Source organism: Bactrocera oleae, chromosome 4 (assembly GCF_042242935.1).
Source record: "Bactrocera oleae isolate idBacOlea1 chromosome 4, idBacOlea1, whole genome shotgun sequence".
Lineage (NCBI taxonomy): Eukaryota > Metazoa > Arthropoda > Insecta > Diptera > Tephritidae > Bactrocera > Bactrocera oleae.
Genome location: NC_091538.1, coordinates 9,567,959 through 9,583,532, shown reverse-complemented (window position 1 = coordinate 9,583,532; position 15,574 = coordinate 9,567,959). Strand labels below are relative to the sequence as shown.

Genomic DNA, 15,574 nt, shown 5'->3' with positions numbered 1-15,574 from the left:
TGTCTATGACGAAAGATTTTGCTAGTATTTATTTATTATTATTATTTATTACATTTAAAAACCCTAATATTAGTACCACCTATCAAGATGTAATCAGCAACCTTTTAAATTCTCATTCAAATTTGCTAAAATATTTCTTATGGCAATATTCTTGAATTCCAATATATTCACAGAAATATTTCGAACGATTGAGATTATTTGTTTTTTTTTCTTTTAAAGACTAGATAATTATTTTTGCTATATCGAACTGTTTACAACATGTGAGAATCTACCGTAGTAAATAAAAGCGAATTTACGGCTAAACACGACGAAAGCCCTCTCTCACAAACTTATGAGAGATACAGACATATTTATGCCCCTTCAAAGTGCCAACGCCACGACTTACATACATACATCAGACGTACATATGTATGTATACACGTTTTCACGCAAAAGTTCGTAGTCAAATCCAGCGACTTGCATGTGTAAAAAGTAGCATTAAATGTATATGCATACACACACATATAAATATATATGCGATCACATTCGCTGCGTTTGTGTGAGCAACTATGAAGTCATAGTGAGTCGCGGCCGTTTATACAGTCGCGCTGCTTTGTATGTGCTTTTTAGTAGCCACCTACTAACCGACAAGCGGTGACGGTGGCGTTGGCGGGGTGGCGCATTCATATGTTAGCGTGCCAGCGTAGGCGTCAGCATTACGCTCCAGCTAGTGACCACAACCCAAAAAGTTCTGAGTTACTTAAAGGAAATCTGCCGCTACAGCAGAGTTGGGCGCTGGGCATGTTGGATTTACAAGCAGGCATTAAAAATTTTAAATAAAATGTGCTTTATTTGCATAGCTGAAATATGTTGTTAAACTAAACAATGTAGCAAAACTACGCTCTACTATAAGAAAATACAACCAAAAGTGCTCATAAATTGATTTATAAAGAAAAAACGTTTACTTCAACTGCACAGCAGCTAGAATAAGCTATGCCAAATTTCGTGAAAATATCTTGCAAAATAAAAAAGTTTGCCATACAAGAGCTTGATTTTGATCAATCAGTTGGTATGACAGCTATATGCTATAGTAATTCGATCTGAAAATATTTTTCGAATATTGTAGCATTCATTTGACAAATAAGTTATGCCAAATTTCGTGAAAATATCTAGCAAAATAAAAAAGTTTGCCATTCAAGAGCTGGATTTTGATCGGTCAGTTTGTATGACAGCTATATGTCAAAGCTCAGTTACGCAGAACCAAATAACAGTAAACACTTAGTGCTAACGGTACATACATAGTTGTAGTTATTATGATATTTTCAATTTTACTTTAAGCCAGAGCTGCCAGCATATTTTTCATTGCATTACACATTTTTGTAAGTGTGTAATTTTTTGTATGTATGTGTATAATTTTTTGTATGCATGTGTGCAATCTTTTGTATATACATACATACATTCAATTGTGCAATTGTTTGAACTTACCTATTTTTCTATTGCCTGTCCTTTCGGCGTAGTAAACCAACACTAACGCACACACACTTCTTACAAATTGCGGCGACAATATAATAACAAAGCGGAATTTGATTCAAATTGTCTTTGGGGTGGCAGGATAAAGAGTAAACGCGTTACAGGGGCTGTCTCTTATTCGTTTTGCTTTACACCAGTCGTCGTGTATACTGTTGCTCGTTTCAATGAAAATATGCTATAATACAATAAATTTTATTTCGACGCTTTACACTTTTTCGCTTGGCTACGGTGATATATATAAATTTTCAGTGCCCGCTTTCGGGCGACTAAACAGGCAACACTTTATAAAAAATTTAATTTGTTTTAGTTATTAAATATATATGTATATTGATTTCTCACGACAAATTTTGTTCTAATTTTTTTTTGCATGCAAAAATTTAGTAAAATCTGTGTTCCTTAATCGCTATAATCGCTAGCAACGCGCACTTTCGCACTTACTTCGTTTTATATACTTGTTCCGGCACTCTAATTTTCACTAACAAAATCGGTTTTGTTTTTTCAATTCCTAAAAGTGGTAATTACATGCATACACACATATACAAGCAAATGCACATAATTATTTAAAAATATTTAAACAATTTTAAACAAATATAAATGAATTTTTGTTATTTTCGCGGCAGCAATATGAAACAAGTTAATATCAACACATACACATGCACATATTTGTATATACATATATGTTCATATGTATGTATTGCTCGTGTACTAAAGGAAATTCATTCAGTTTTATTTTTATTTTATTTTTTTTGTTTTGTAAATATTTTTGCGTAGCACCAAAGTATCTTACGGATAAGAATCTTCGAAACACAAATGAACGCCACGAACAAGAGACTCAAACTGACTTGTACTGACTCATGTTGACTTTGTGTTGGCTGCGATGCCATAGCAAATACACAAATCTTTAGGTGGTTAGGTGGTGGCGCAAACATGGCGCTCTTTCCGCTCAGTATTCTCTTGAAACGTTAGCCAGCTTGCCACGCCGTTGAAAATTTGATATACTATTGGTATGTTTAGAGTAAAGTTTTTAGTAAACTAAAGTTATTGATTTACAAAAAAAAGTACTTCAAATTTGAAATTCGATTACTTAGTCTTAGAAGGGTGATCACAAAATACTTAATAATCAAAAAAAATCAGTCGGATTGTGGCAAAGTTTCGAAAATATATATGTCATATAAAAAAAATATATTAACAAGCATAAAAAAAATAATATATAAAATAACAGCCATGCAAAAATGGCTTTAATTGTATAACGTTTTCCATTTGGTAACTTTATTTGCTTTTTGAAAAACCATAAAAGTCTGAAGTGACATGAAATTTAAAAATTACATTACTATAAGGCGTAACATTTATCTGAAGGAGCTAGTTTCAAATTTTAAAAATATCAATTTTTTCATATTTCGATAGGCTTGATTGATATTTTAAACAGTTTCTGAGTTGCAGCCATCTAAAGGTTATGCGTTCAGCTCAATCAGCTCCATCAAATTATTTTCAAACGAGTTTTTACCAAAATTCAATTTTTCAAATAAACATGAGTGATTACCTGAAGGCAACGGATCCGAACACTATAATATTTTTTCTGCATCCTCTGTTTATAGTTCTCCATACAAATATCTACCAGTTTTTTGTTCTGATCTAAAATCGAATTGGCAGGCAGGCCAAAAACGAACAAAATTTTAAGAAAACTCAAATAATTTTTATCAATTTTTGATGTTTTTAGAGCGCAACTCATTATACGGACAATATCTTCCAGTACAAACCTTTTTTTTTTTAGTTTAATCTATGGAGAAGGCCGGAATCACAGCACCGTCGGAGATAGCGTGCAACTCGAAAAATATTTAATTTTTTTCTACAAAAACTGTGATTACTATGTATTCTTATAAAATATATAAATATACCCGTAAAAATTTAAAACGATCGATGCAATATTTTTTTTTTAATTCTCAAAAATCGCTGTCTTTTTAGGCTGTCATACACGTAGGTGTATAGGTGTGCCCCTTAAGCAGCAATTTCCTAAAACAAAGTATTGGCAAATGTGATAATGCGTGAGCTTGCGACATAACTTTTTGCATTGGAATTCTGTTTCGCCATACGTTTTATTATATTTTATTATCAATGCAATAAAAGCAACGCTGTTGCCACAATTGCACAACACTGTGTGAATTTTTTGAAAACACCTTATTATGCTCTCTTTGGGTGTGATTTTGCTTCGTTCTGTTTACGGAAACTCAGCTCCACTGAGCGCCAATCGAACGCAATATTATTTATACAAAATATTTTAAATTTTTCTTTAAGTGATATTTTACTTTTTGATAGTTAACTACAAAATTGATTCAAATTTAATTTTAGTTGGCTTGGTCTAATTAGAATTTTAGCTTTCTCTTCCATTTTCGAGCGTCCATTGAAAATTTCACTCAATCTCACTCACTTCACACATACTTAACCAACGCATATCATTTTCAACTTGTTTATGGCGAGTTGCCAGATGTATAAATTTTTTTTTCATAACCATAATTACAAGCGGGGTTTGAAATCACTTAAAACAAAAAAATACCTTGGGACGTCTACAATTCCGACGTCTACAGTTACTATCTATGGACTATGACCGTTGCCTCTAAACAATTTAAAATCATGATTGATGGTGTTTTAGAGAAAAATAAAGAAACTCCGCTTCTAATGGCCGAAAACTCTGGATACATGATGAAACTTCCAGTAATGGACAGACATAGCCAGAGCCTGAAACATGCTTGGAGATACTAACAGGTTTTCACATAATAGAAATTTTATATGATTGTCTCTAAAAGGAAAGGTTCAGGCCCAAATCTATGACATTGTGATAAAAGATACAATCCGAAGACCAAACATCGACGCTTACTGTTATCTTTTCACAGCCAAGATACGTACGAACCCCTACGCAGTAAAGAGCGGAAGACTAACAGCACAAAGAAGCTTTAAAGGCTCCGACGGCACCTCTTTCGATGATTAAAAGAAACCCTTCAATTAAAAATCAGTGGTTACATTGACTAAGACATATCTTTTGACTGGATGCAGGATCTGCGGCTATAATAGTAGAGTAGATGCGCTAGTTAAGCGGCATTTCCGGCAAATTACCGATTTATTTTATATATCGAAAATAAGAATCGCTATATCGAAAATGACAGAAGCAGTTGCTAAATTCGTTAAAATAATCACAGCCCGGGTCAAATTTGATCTATATGTTAGTAACCGAAATTTTTTATCGATTCGACTTGCGCACGCAGTTTAAATGGAATTAGTAAGAGAAATTTGTCATCATTTCGACTTGCGCACGTTGTTTAAATAAACCAGTCCGGGTCAAATTTGATCAGATGGTATATGCTTGTCACCGAATACTTCCGCCTGTCACCGGCTGAATTAAACAATTTATCGATTTTTTTAAATATCGAAACTAAGATCCGGGATCAGAATAAAAAATTAAGAGATTAGCTAAAAATTTAAATAAACAATTTCAAGCACCGTTTCTATAAAAAAAAACTGTAACTAAAAGTAAACACAATACATAATTAGTTAAAAATATTATAAATTTTCTTGAATTTACCTGTATGAATACTGAAATTGGAATAAGTGCATATCAGTAGCTAAAAGTACTACAAAATGGAGCACAATGTGCTGCTAATAAAATCGAAAACTGCCGAGTATCCGGTCTTCCGGTGCTACATAACCCCAACAACAGTAAAAAAAAACTTGCAAATATCGGAAAAGAAAATACATGACATGTTTTCTCTCATGCAATTTTTTTGTTTTTTTTTATTTTTTATTTTACAACTAATTTAATATTTTTTCACAATTTTCGTTTTTTAATGATTTTTTTATCGCTTTTATATTTTTGTTTTATAGAAATACATAGTCATTTTATAAACAAAATAAAATGAGATAAACATTTCAATATTTATTTATGTCGAAAAAATTGCTGTTACAATTGCAGTCACATTATAACATGCATAATTAAAATGCAAAATATAGATAAACCAAGTGCGAGTATGTCTCATTGAGTTAGAGATTAAACATACAATACGGTAATAAATGGATAAAATTGCTTAATGTAATACAAAAACAAAAAAAATTAAGTCATATTTACGCTGTCACAATTAAAAACGATCATAAAATATTAATGGTCTAATCAAAACTGCAGCATGGAAACCAATAACACACAAAGACTGGACATAATCTGTTCTGAACAAAGGAAAGGACATTCATTACGATTTCTTGATTTGTTGCTTTGCTGGTTTTCCCGCTTGAAAAGACTAAAAACGCTGAAATTACAGTTAGTATTGCGCCAACCATGCATCAGACGACTGAAAATTTCGAGGTAAACAAAGTGCAGTTTCGTTTTCATTGTCCGTTTTTATGAGAATTTAAAATATAATAAATTAAGCAAAAAAAAAAACAATTTACAATTTGGTCGTTTATAAAATGAAAATTTAAGTTTCAAAATTCTAACAATTTCTGAGTAAGAAAAATTTTAAAATTCTAAAAATTTCTAAGTTCGAAAAATGTTTAAATTCTAAAAAGTTTAAAATTCTAAAAATTTCAACATTTCAAAATTAGAAAATTTTCAAAATTCGAAAAATCTACAAACATATTTCTAGCTATATAAAAAATGTATTTAGAATTTGATGTGGAGTGTAATGATTTCGACAATTTACTGGTACGTTATACACTTTAAGGAATTTACTTCCTATAAGTGTTAAGTGTTTGTGGTTATGTCTAAAACATATGTTTCAATGCAAGAAACAATAACAACTAAAATATTATGAGAATCAATGCATGCATACAAAAATCGCCAAAAAACACTAAACATATGCATTTAATATCACATCAAAGATCGCATTTGAATAACTTTGCAAAGAAGCATAGGTGATCCTCCACTATTCAATTATCTGTAGGCTTCAAATCAACTCGTTCATACCATTTTTTTTTTAATTCTAAATTAGTATTACATTTTGTTATAGTTTTATTAACGTTTTTTTTGTTTTTGTTTTTGTTTTTGTTTTTCATTAACATCACATGCGACAACTGTAATTTCAGCCTAAAAGTAAAGCATACCCCGAAAATATATATATTCGATCAAGCCTAGAAACTCACAGCATTAACTTTAGCTAATATGCCTGGAAATTTGCTAGACACTTAATAATACATTGGCAGGGCACTATGCTCATATATATGTATAACTGTGTACAAATTTGTGTGTTTTTTTTTTGTTTACTCGATAAGAATGTGAAGAAACTTGTATATGGCGGAATTATTCTGTTGCGGTTTTGGAAAATATTCAAGTTGTTGCCGCCTACTACACATTACTAAACTACTGCACTGCATTGCTGTTACCTATGTGCTAGCGTTATTTTGCTTGCAAAATTCTTTGTAAGCCTTTTCGGTCTCTTCATCCATTTCAGGATCAAGATCAATATCGAGATCGCCACCCTCGCCGTCTTCATCAGTGGAACCACTACCCGGCACAGCCGCTGCTCCATCAGATAAGAAGTCGGTCTCTTCGGCCGTCAATTCACGCCCATCTGGACCATAGAATATCGGTTCGTCGCTCATGCGCAATGGTTCTGGCGCTTTTGATGCTGCTGCAGCTGCTGCCTCAACCTCTGCGGTGGGCGAATTCAATTTTCGACCCCAATTGTTCTTTTGCAATGCTATTACATTAGCTGCTAGCGGATATTTACCCTGAGACCGCTGATTCACAGCTTGTAAAATCTCGATGATTTCACGCATTTCATTAGGACAGTCTGCAGTCAAATCATAGCCAGCCAATTTGAGTGTTAAACAAATGCAACGTATATTGTCGGAAGACTCCTTCGATAGTAGCTGTTTAAGTGAGTAAACTATATTTTCGGCAATTAGGTGTATGCGTGTGTCATCACCACGCAATTGCATATATAATTCGGCGAGGAAGAGAGCCGTTTCACGCACTTTTTGTTGTTGATTTGTCTTCATATATTGCATAACTTCTTGCTGGTGATAGTCCAGCTTGCATTTGAGCAAGGTGTGAAAAAGTGAGTCTTTCTTTAAGTTGAGCATGTGCAAAAGATTGTAGAGCTTAGCGCCCATATAGCGGAAGTTGGGATTCTGTATGGATTCATTGAAGATATCTTCCATAGCATTCGAAAGTACATATTGATTATTCTCCATACCCTCAAATATGGTAAGAAACCGTGTAGCCGTTGTATCAAATTGTCCCGGATTTTGATTCAGACATTGAATTACGGTTCTCAAGTAATCGAGTGCAATTGTTTCGACATCTGAGCTGGTGGTACCATTGCCAGCATTTGAATTTGCAGCGCCCGAATTATTGTGACGTTGATAGCGTCCTTGTCCACCGTGATGTTGATTATGATGCTTATTATGCCTAGGATGTTGATGTGACTGATTTTGGCTATAATAATTATTGGCAGTATTCTTGTTCCCACTACTACCGGAGGCGTTACCGATCTTTAAGCGTTCCTGTACGGACGCTGTCAATGAGGTGATTTGGTGGCCATATTGCTGTTGATTATGATGACTGTGATGATTATTTTGTTGATAACCATTGGAGTAACGTTGTGGTCGCGTCGATTGTTGATGATATTGTTGATAGGTTTGCTGATTGTATTGTTGCTGATGTCGTTCTAAACGCTCTTGTGCGCCAGCTGCAGAATTACTACCGCTGCCACCAAAGCGTGGCACAAATTCTTTAGCATATGGTGATAGCTTGGATGGCGATACGGTGCGAACATACGCGCTCGCGGCATTTGCATTTAGTGATGAAGCGCTGTGTGTAGGCGTATTTGTAGCCGACTTTGGCTTCCGTAATGGCGTATAATCCTCATCTTCAGTAAATGGGGCACGACCCGGTGTTATATCCATAATGTCTTGTTGCGTTGAAATTATTGTTATTAGTTGTGTCGGTTATTTTTTGCGTTTCGTTTTGGCAGAAGTATATAATTTAGGGATTGGGATATGATTCGTTGTAAAAATTCTAAAAACAAACAGAAAAACATATAAAAAAAAGAGTATATGTTAATCAACTTTCTTTAATTAACTTGATTCACAACATCTTGACTTAAAGATACAACTAGACAATTCATATAATATCAAACAAATACAATTAAAAATTTTTAAGTCAAATGGCACCACTACACTAATGCATCGGATATCAAGACAGGTCTAATGAATTCATGAGAATATAGTGGAATGTTGTAAGACATATTTTCACAGATCTGCTGTAACACTATAATATTATTACAGCAGATCACTATAATATTATTACAGCAGATCTAATATAAACATGCCTACAAAAAACCATATCCGAAAAATATCGGATGTTGTTGACTTATTCTTACTTCCAGCGTATTTAGTGACTACTAGTGCTTATAATCACAAACACGTTATTATTCAGAGGTATTCTTACGGGCAGTCTACAAAACCTGCAATTACTTTTAAACAAAAGATATGTAAAGAAGATTAGAGCTGTATATATTACACGGTATACTAAGAAACCTACCTCAACACGCCGACGGGATTAGTATAACATTTTTACAATTAGAATGTTACCAACGTCTATAAAATTAACTTTATTTACAGGTATATTCATATATTTACAAAATTTTATTCAATTGTAAAATTTTAAACTGTATGAGTTTTAGTAAGAGTTTATACCTTTTACTTAAATTTTTGATAAAATGCCATCTTATCGATATACATCATAAAGGTATAGATTTTATAGCAGAGGTACAAAAGCAGCTAAACTGCTTTCAAATGCCAGCAAGCGAAATGTGTTTATGCGAAAATCGAAAAGGCCTTTTGCAGGGTATATGCATTTACGAAATTCATGACACTTCAAACATTTTAGCGGAGAAAGTGGACAGTGGAACAAGAGTTATTGTGTTTTAACTCCTTTTCACTTAAGTACATTAAGCAATATAATACTAGGAGCACGTTTTGCAAGCACAAGCAAATTTTTATACTGAGTCGTCTTTTGCACTTCCATATAATTTCTAGTGTATATGTATATCATATAGATATGTATATGTTTATACACGTTGACGCCTTTATTAAAATTTCCGCACAAATATAATCTTTTGCCGCTAAACAAAAATTGTATATCGTACCTGAAAACTCCTATTCATATAACTTTCGAAAATGTTATTTAACTTCCTCTAATTCTGAATTTTATTGCAGTATCCCACTCACGGCTATTCGTTTTTTAACTTTTCTCTCTTCTCTGAATGATGGCTAATAGACACGCTGGCGGTCAGGCGGGTGAACTCGTTTTCTGTTTTCTTCGACTTCGTTTTTCTTAACTTTTTAATCTATGCTATATCGTTTTACATTTTTCACCTTTCCTAATGCCTTGTGGACAGCTTTCGTTGTCAAATTTAACACATCACACATGACAAATTTCTAATACCAAACATATACATTATTCTCAAAACAAAAATTAATTCAATTCCACTTATAAAACCAAATATAAACGACGTTTAAAACTAAATGTAAAATCCAACCAAAACCATTAATCAGCTTTCCTTTTTGAGTTTTAGATGCTTTCAATTTCTTTTTCACTGATTTGCCTCAATCCACGTTTGCCGTTTTATAGCGTGTAAAAATTGAATAAGAATCTAAGTTGAATTTGTTTATTACTTTAAGATGTTTACTTACCCTATTTTTAACAATTTACGCTCAGAAATGTTTAAGTTTTCTTTTAAATTGTGCAAAGATATATCAAATAGTTAATGTTGCAACGCACTATTTATTAAATTATCCACGATTGTTCGCAAGGAAAAACAGAAATCTGACAAAACTTTGCCTCTTCGTCTTTTGCATTTAGTTCACAGTCGATTTCCTCTTCTATATTGAATTTATCTAAGTCACAGTTGTAAATGAAGCAAATACTAAAATTAGTAATTAAAGTTTAGTAATCAAATTTTTAGAAGACTTCGCTATTGTCTTCTTAATTTTTATTTCGACTACAACTACGAATTATGATATTTTTGTTTTCAACTTGTAATAAACGTTGGCACAACAATAGTAATAACAGGATTCTACAATTCTGAATGTGATAGTTAACTGCTTTGCCGACTGTTGATTTTAACAGAGAACGTATATGATATACGTTCTCTGATTTTACAATACAACTTTGTCTTTGACATATGAATCTGACATTAAAAGTTGCTCGTCATTCGTAAGAAAAACTGAAGGAAACTCAAGTGAAAATTATTTCAATTGAATAACTATTTGTAAATAAAAAAAGGTAGATATATAAACAAAAATAAGCATATTTATTCGTCTTATGTTAGCACAAATTCTCAGTTTTCAACGTAAAGAAAAAAATGTTTGGTCGTCAGAGCGGTATCGGTGGTGGTAACACTAGTAGTAGCTCCAATTTAGTGGAGTTTCGGGCTGGACGGATGAATATGATAGGCAAGATGGTGCATCCAGACGCACGAAAAGGCCTAGTGTATTTAACACAGAGTGAAGATGGGCTTATGCACTTTTGCTGGAAGGATCGCACCACTGGCAAGGTAAATGAAAAACAGTATAGTATCTGATATTATTTAGTATTTTTTTTTATCTATATATAGGTGGAGGACGACCTAATTGTTTTTCCTGATGATTTTGAATTTAAACGCGTTGAACAATGCAAAACTGGACGCGTTTATGTCTTGAAATTTAAGTCATCTTCACGTAGAATGTTTTTCTGGATGCAAGAACCAAAAATCGAAAAAGATGATGAGCTATGTCGTCGGGTCAACGAGTTAATGAACAATCCGCCATCACAACAGCGTAACAATAGTGATAATGGCGATTTACAGTACATGTTGAACAATATGTCGCAACAACAGCTAATGCAACTGTTCGGCGGAGTTGGTCAAATGGGCGGTTTAACCTCTTTATTGGGTTCAATGAAGTAATATAATTATAATAAATGTACGAATAAGTATTAAGTACCTATATTTATATATTTTAGTCGCTCTGAAAATAGTTCGCGTACACCAGCACGCAGCGGCAGCAATAATGCAGCAAGTAATTTGCTAACACCAGAATCGAATACAGCACCTAAAACACCTTCCGCCCCCAAAGGAAAGGGTAGTAATAGAAGTTCCGCAGGTGCTACTACCACCAATGTCAATACAAACCTATCGAGTAAGTTTTAACGCTATTAATAATAAAAAATTTACTTATTACATATTTATATGTATTCTTTTTTTGCAGCCACAGCCAGCCGTACACTAAGCGTCGATTTATCTACTGCTATACAAGGTTCGGAGGCAATTAATCAAATAATATCCGATCCAGAACGCGCTAAAACTTTATCAGTACACCTACCTGAAAGCGAAGATGCTGATGAAAATAAAAAACAACAAATTAAAGACACTATTGCTTCGCCGCAATTCCAACAAGCGCTTTCTTTGTTCTCAAACGCGCTGCAATCGGCACAGCTTGGCCCCGTAGTCTCACAATTTGAATTAACAGCAGAAGCAGTTGCAGCCGCATATGCCGGAAATTTGGAGGATTTCGTTAAGGCTTTGGAGAAATCTCTACCAGCTGGTGCCACCATGGATACTACCAAAGCCAAAGAGTCCGACAAAGATAAGGAGCCATTGAAGAATGAAAGCGAGGAAAATAAAACTGATAAAAAATAGTAGTGACATTTATATAAGTGTGCATCATATAAACATAACAAAAAAAGATAAAAATATGATTTTGCATTAAAAATATATAAGCAATTATTAACATTTATATATTGTTTCATTTCTGAAATATTGCAAGTTGTGTATGGATTTTTGCAATGAAACTTACAAAATTTTCGCAACAAATTTCATACATAAAAATAATTATATGATATTTCGAATATGAATACGCGATTTGAACTTTTACACAAGTCTGCTTCAGCACTGCACTTCAATTCTGCACTAAATCTAATTACTAGAATATAATATATATATATATATATAAATAATAACTAGAACGCCATTCCAAGGTATTCTCTCGCAATAGGATACTCTGTATAATAGTGTTTGAATTTGCATGCATATTTGTTTCGCTCATCCAGCTCATTAAGTTCATGATATGTTTTTGCCAAGTAAACAAAAATATCCAAAACTTTAGCGTGCGCTTCTAATTTTTTAAAGCATACAACAGCTCTCTCCAAAATGGAAATTCCTTTCTGTAAATTAACTTTCTTCCGTGCATCGCTTTCGCTAGCTGCTACCATACAGCACACAAATATAAAATCCATTTTTGCGCGATCATAAATACCGCCGTTCTCATAAATTTTCTCCATGCAATTTTTAGCTGCTTGAAAAGCCTTTTGTGGCATTTTCATTTTAAGCAGCACCTGTGCCAATACCATGTCTATAACAGCTTGTTCATATTCCATGTAGGCAGATGTGGCCAATACAGAAGCGCGTATGAGAAATTCTGCTGTTTCGGATGATACAGTGTCCTCACCAATTGTCGCATACGCTTGTAAGACCAAAACACGAACTTGCGTCAAAACATCCAAGTTCGCACTGTGTTGTAATTTACAAATGATACGACGAGCTGTATTGAAATATCCCTTCGCAATATATACACTGGCACGTTGTAAATTCCCCGCATTCTTATCCAACAAATACAACTGACTACAAGCTTTGAGTGCTTCCTGCCAACGGCAGCGATAAATACATTGTTGTATGACAATATGATATTCGCTAATCATCCAATTTTTTGCGTTTGGATGACGTGGAAAACGACTACGTGCATGACTTTGTACGACAGCGCTCATTTGATGTTCGCCCTGCACATTCAACCACAATGAGAGACTAGCTAGTACTTTACTAACACTCTCGGAATTACCAATATCACCAAATGCCCAGGTTTTTTTCAGTTGCAGTAGTAGTTGTGCATATAACGATGAGATTTCATGACGTCCATAAAGGCACCACAGCGCAGATCTTAACGCTAAAGAATCGGAAGCATGTTCTAGTATGGAATTCTTATTATTGAGTTCATCGCTCTTCAGGAGCAATTCAAAGAGATCGAGTGGCAAATAGCCACACTGTGCACCAAATTTGACAACATATTGAATAGCCAATGACAATGACTGCACCAGACCGGGGTCCTGAATATCGGGCAGACTCTTTTCAAAGGGGTCTATTTTGTTGCTGTTCAATAAACAATACCAAGAATTTGCCACATCAAGGCAACGTTTATCGCCACATTCCTGTGCTAGCATTATGCATTCTTTTAGTGCGTTCAATGCTTCGCGGCGATGATCGAAACATGCATGTAAAACAGCCAAATTCACGCTGAAATACTGGAAACCCTACAAAAAAAAAAAAAAATTGTATGAAATAAAAATTACAATTTCATTGCACTCATTATTCACACCATACCTTTTGTTCATATTGTGTAGCTGTTTGCATAGGACTCCGATCGAAAGCACGATGAAGTGCATCCATTGCCCCATAGAAATCTCGCAGTCTTAATTGATTCATATAGCCCAGAAAGTAGGCTTGCGAGTTTAGCGGATTGTCCTGAATTATCTCATTTATTTTCGTTTGTAAATCTATTGGAGGCAAAGCGCGCAGTTCGTTATTTTCTAGCAATTTACATTGTTGTGCCACAAAGAGGTCGGCTTGTTTCGGTGACCATTTACTGTGAGGATTTCGATCTTGATGTACAGTTTCAGTATCTAAAGCAGATTCTTCTAATGTATTACCAGGATCATCAGAACCGCGTCCACCAGCATGCGGAAACAAATTATCTTGCGCGCTAGTCAGTGCGCCACCAACTCTACGTGGCCCAATTGCCAGTGTGCGTACTCCTGTAAAGCAAATATATTATTTACAAAATACGACATGAAACATCGTAGCACAAACCCTTTTCATAGTATAAACAAATATTTTTATATAAAGCCATAATTTCGGGAAATGACATACGCTCCAGAATAACACAGACACGTCGAATATACAGTCCAACAATACTGAATTGACTGACACCTAACTCCTCAGATAAAAGATTATCCCAATTCTGGCGCTCAGCAAAATCACAAAGTGTTTCAATACCAAGTGTAAATATATTGGACATGGCTTTTTCAAAACTTTCCAAATGAAGTGCATTGATTTTATACCGTGGAGATGTGAGTAACTGATACAAATCGTTGTATGTCATATCTGGATATTGTATCAATTTTAATAGTAGCATACAAAAATTTCTGCGTGCCTGCAAAGGATAAGCGACACCTGCATCGGTGGCGGCATTCTTAACTTTTAAGTACTGCTGCACCAGTATTAAAACCGCAACTTTGTGTGGTGGTGGTGTTTCAATTCGTGTTGCATATGTCGTGTTACGGGGATCCAAAGCTTCTAGCTCTTCGTAGTGCATTTTGAAACTTTTCACAAAAAGTTTTAATACAGTTGTTTTCCAATCAAACTAAACTTAATAAATTAGCACTACTATTGTTTTCATTAGTTTAAGGAATTCTTTCAAAACATTTGAAATGGTAATGCAGTGCTCTACATGATGTTTATGGCACGATTACACTGAAATAGCATATTCGTTATAGAAGCACGTAATAGATTTTATAATTGTTTAATGATGATTGCATTTTTGCTAACGCAAAATATGAGTATTATTTTAATTAGAAGAATTAAATATATTTTTAGTGTGAAATGGCCATCAAAATTTATTTTGATTTCCTTATTTTGTTATTTGCCTAGCCTTTACTATATTTTGGCAACTGACTATAATTAAGAACAAAATTTAAATGCATTTAATTTTACATCAACTTGTTCCTGGAAGAGCCCTGAAAGATAGGCAATTGCGATTAAGACTACTAAAACGACACGCACGGAGCACTACGCTCAAGTGTTATATCATGATATTGATATAAAATAATAATAAACACGGTGGCGATAATTCAATTCCTGAAAAACCATCTCGAAATTATTTAACAAAAAATCAAAGACTCCATATCTTATAAAATAATTAGGGATGCATAACTTTTGCAAATATTTCAATAATTCGTAAATCACACATCCCTTTTACTTAGTATTTCATA

At 33.9% G+C, this 15,574-nt stretch overlaps 4 protein-coding genes across 14 annotated transcripts in view; 1 reads left to right on the top strand and 3 right to left on the bottom strand.

Moving 5' to 3' along the window:
- cora (erythrocyte membrane protein band 4.1 like coracle) overlaps positions 1-2,382 on the bottom strand; it is a 65,059-nt gene extending 62,677 nt beyond the window's left edge. For 5 of the 8 annotated variants that reach the window (XM_070109123.1, XM_070109122.1, XM_036374988.2 and 2 more), the window contains exons 1-2: positions 2,297-2,377; positions 1,465-2,014 (exon numbers count right to left, since the gene is read on the bottom strand). The gene's annotated coding sequence lies outside the window, so the exon portion shown is untranslated. Of the gene's footprint in view, positions 1-1,464; positions 2,015-2,296 lie in introns of all 8 variants that reach the window. The other 3 variants (XM_036374977.2, XM_014229808.3, XM_036374979.2) reach the window with 3 other exon arrangements.
- Positions 2,383-5,745: 3,363 nt separating this feature from the next.
- On the bottom strand, positions 5,746-10,341 carry Paip1 (Poly(A) binding protein interacting protein 1). Of its 3 annotated transcripts, none has more exons than XM_014229818.3 (2): positions 10,189-10,341; positions 5,746-8,509 (listed from the first exon to the last, which is right to left on the bottom strand). In XM_014229818.3, exon 2 carries the CDS (start codon positions 8,395-8,397, stop codon positions 6,871-6,873), a length of 1,527 nt encoding a protein of 508 aa, XP_014085293.2. In that variant the 5' UTR covers positions 8,398-8,509; positions 10,189-10,341; the 3' UTR covers positions 5,746-6,870. The 3 variants fall into 3 exon arrangements, with proteins under 3 accessions (XP_014085293.2, XP_014085294.2, XP_014085297.2); XM_014229819.3 differs by lacking the exon at positions 10,189-10,341 and adding an exon at positions 9,642-10,062; XM_014229822.3 differs by lacking the exon at positions 10,189-10,341 and adding an exon at positions 9,190-9,588.
- A 291-nt stretch (positions 10,342-10,632) lies between these two features.
- On the top strand, positions 10,633-12,270 carry Rpn13 (regulatory particle non-ATPase 13). Of its 2 annotated transcripts, none has more exons than XM_014229744.3 (5): positions 10,633-10,780; positions 10,840-11,051; positions 11,112-11,437; positions 11,498-11,673; positions 11,743-12,270. In XM_014229744.3, the coding sequence occupies exons 2-5, from the start codon at positions 10,860-10,862 to the stop codon at positions 12,171-12,173; spliced, it is 1,125 nt and encodes a 374-aa protein (XP_014085219.1). In that variant the 5' UTR covers positions 10,633-10,780; positions 10,840-10,859; the 3' UTR covers positions 12,174-12,270. The 2 variants fall into 2 exon arrangements, with proteins under 2 accessions (XP_014085219.1, XP_014085218.1); XM_014229743.3 differs by having other exon boundaries at positions 10,664-10,780; positions 10,827-11,051.
- On the bottom strand, positions 12,247-15,098 carry ida (anaphase promoting complex subunit 5 ida). Its single transcript, XM_014229741.3, has 3 exons — positions 14,394-15,098; positions 13,908-14,338; positions 12,247-13,837 (listed from the first exon to the last, which is right to left on the bottom strand). The coding sequence occupies exons 1-3, from the start codon at positions 14,896-14,898 to the stop codon at positions 12,494-12,496; spliced, it is 2,280 nt and encodes a 759-aa protein (XP_014085216.2). The 5' UTR covers positions 14,899-15,098; the 3' UTR covers positions 12,247-12,493.
- Positions 15,099-15,574: the final 476 nt, after the last annotated feature.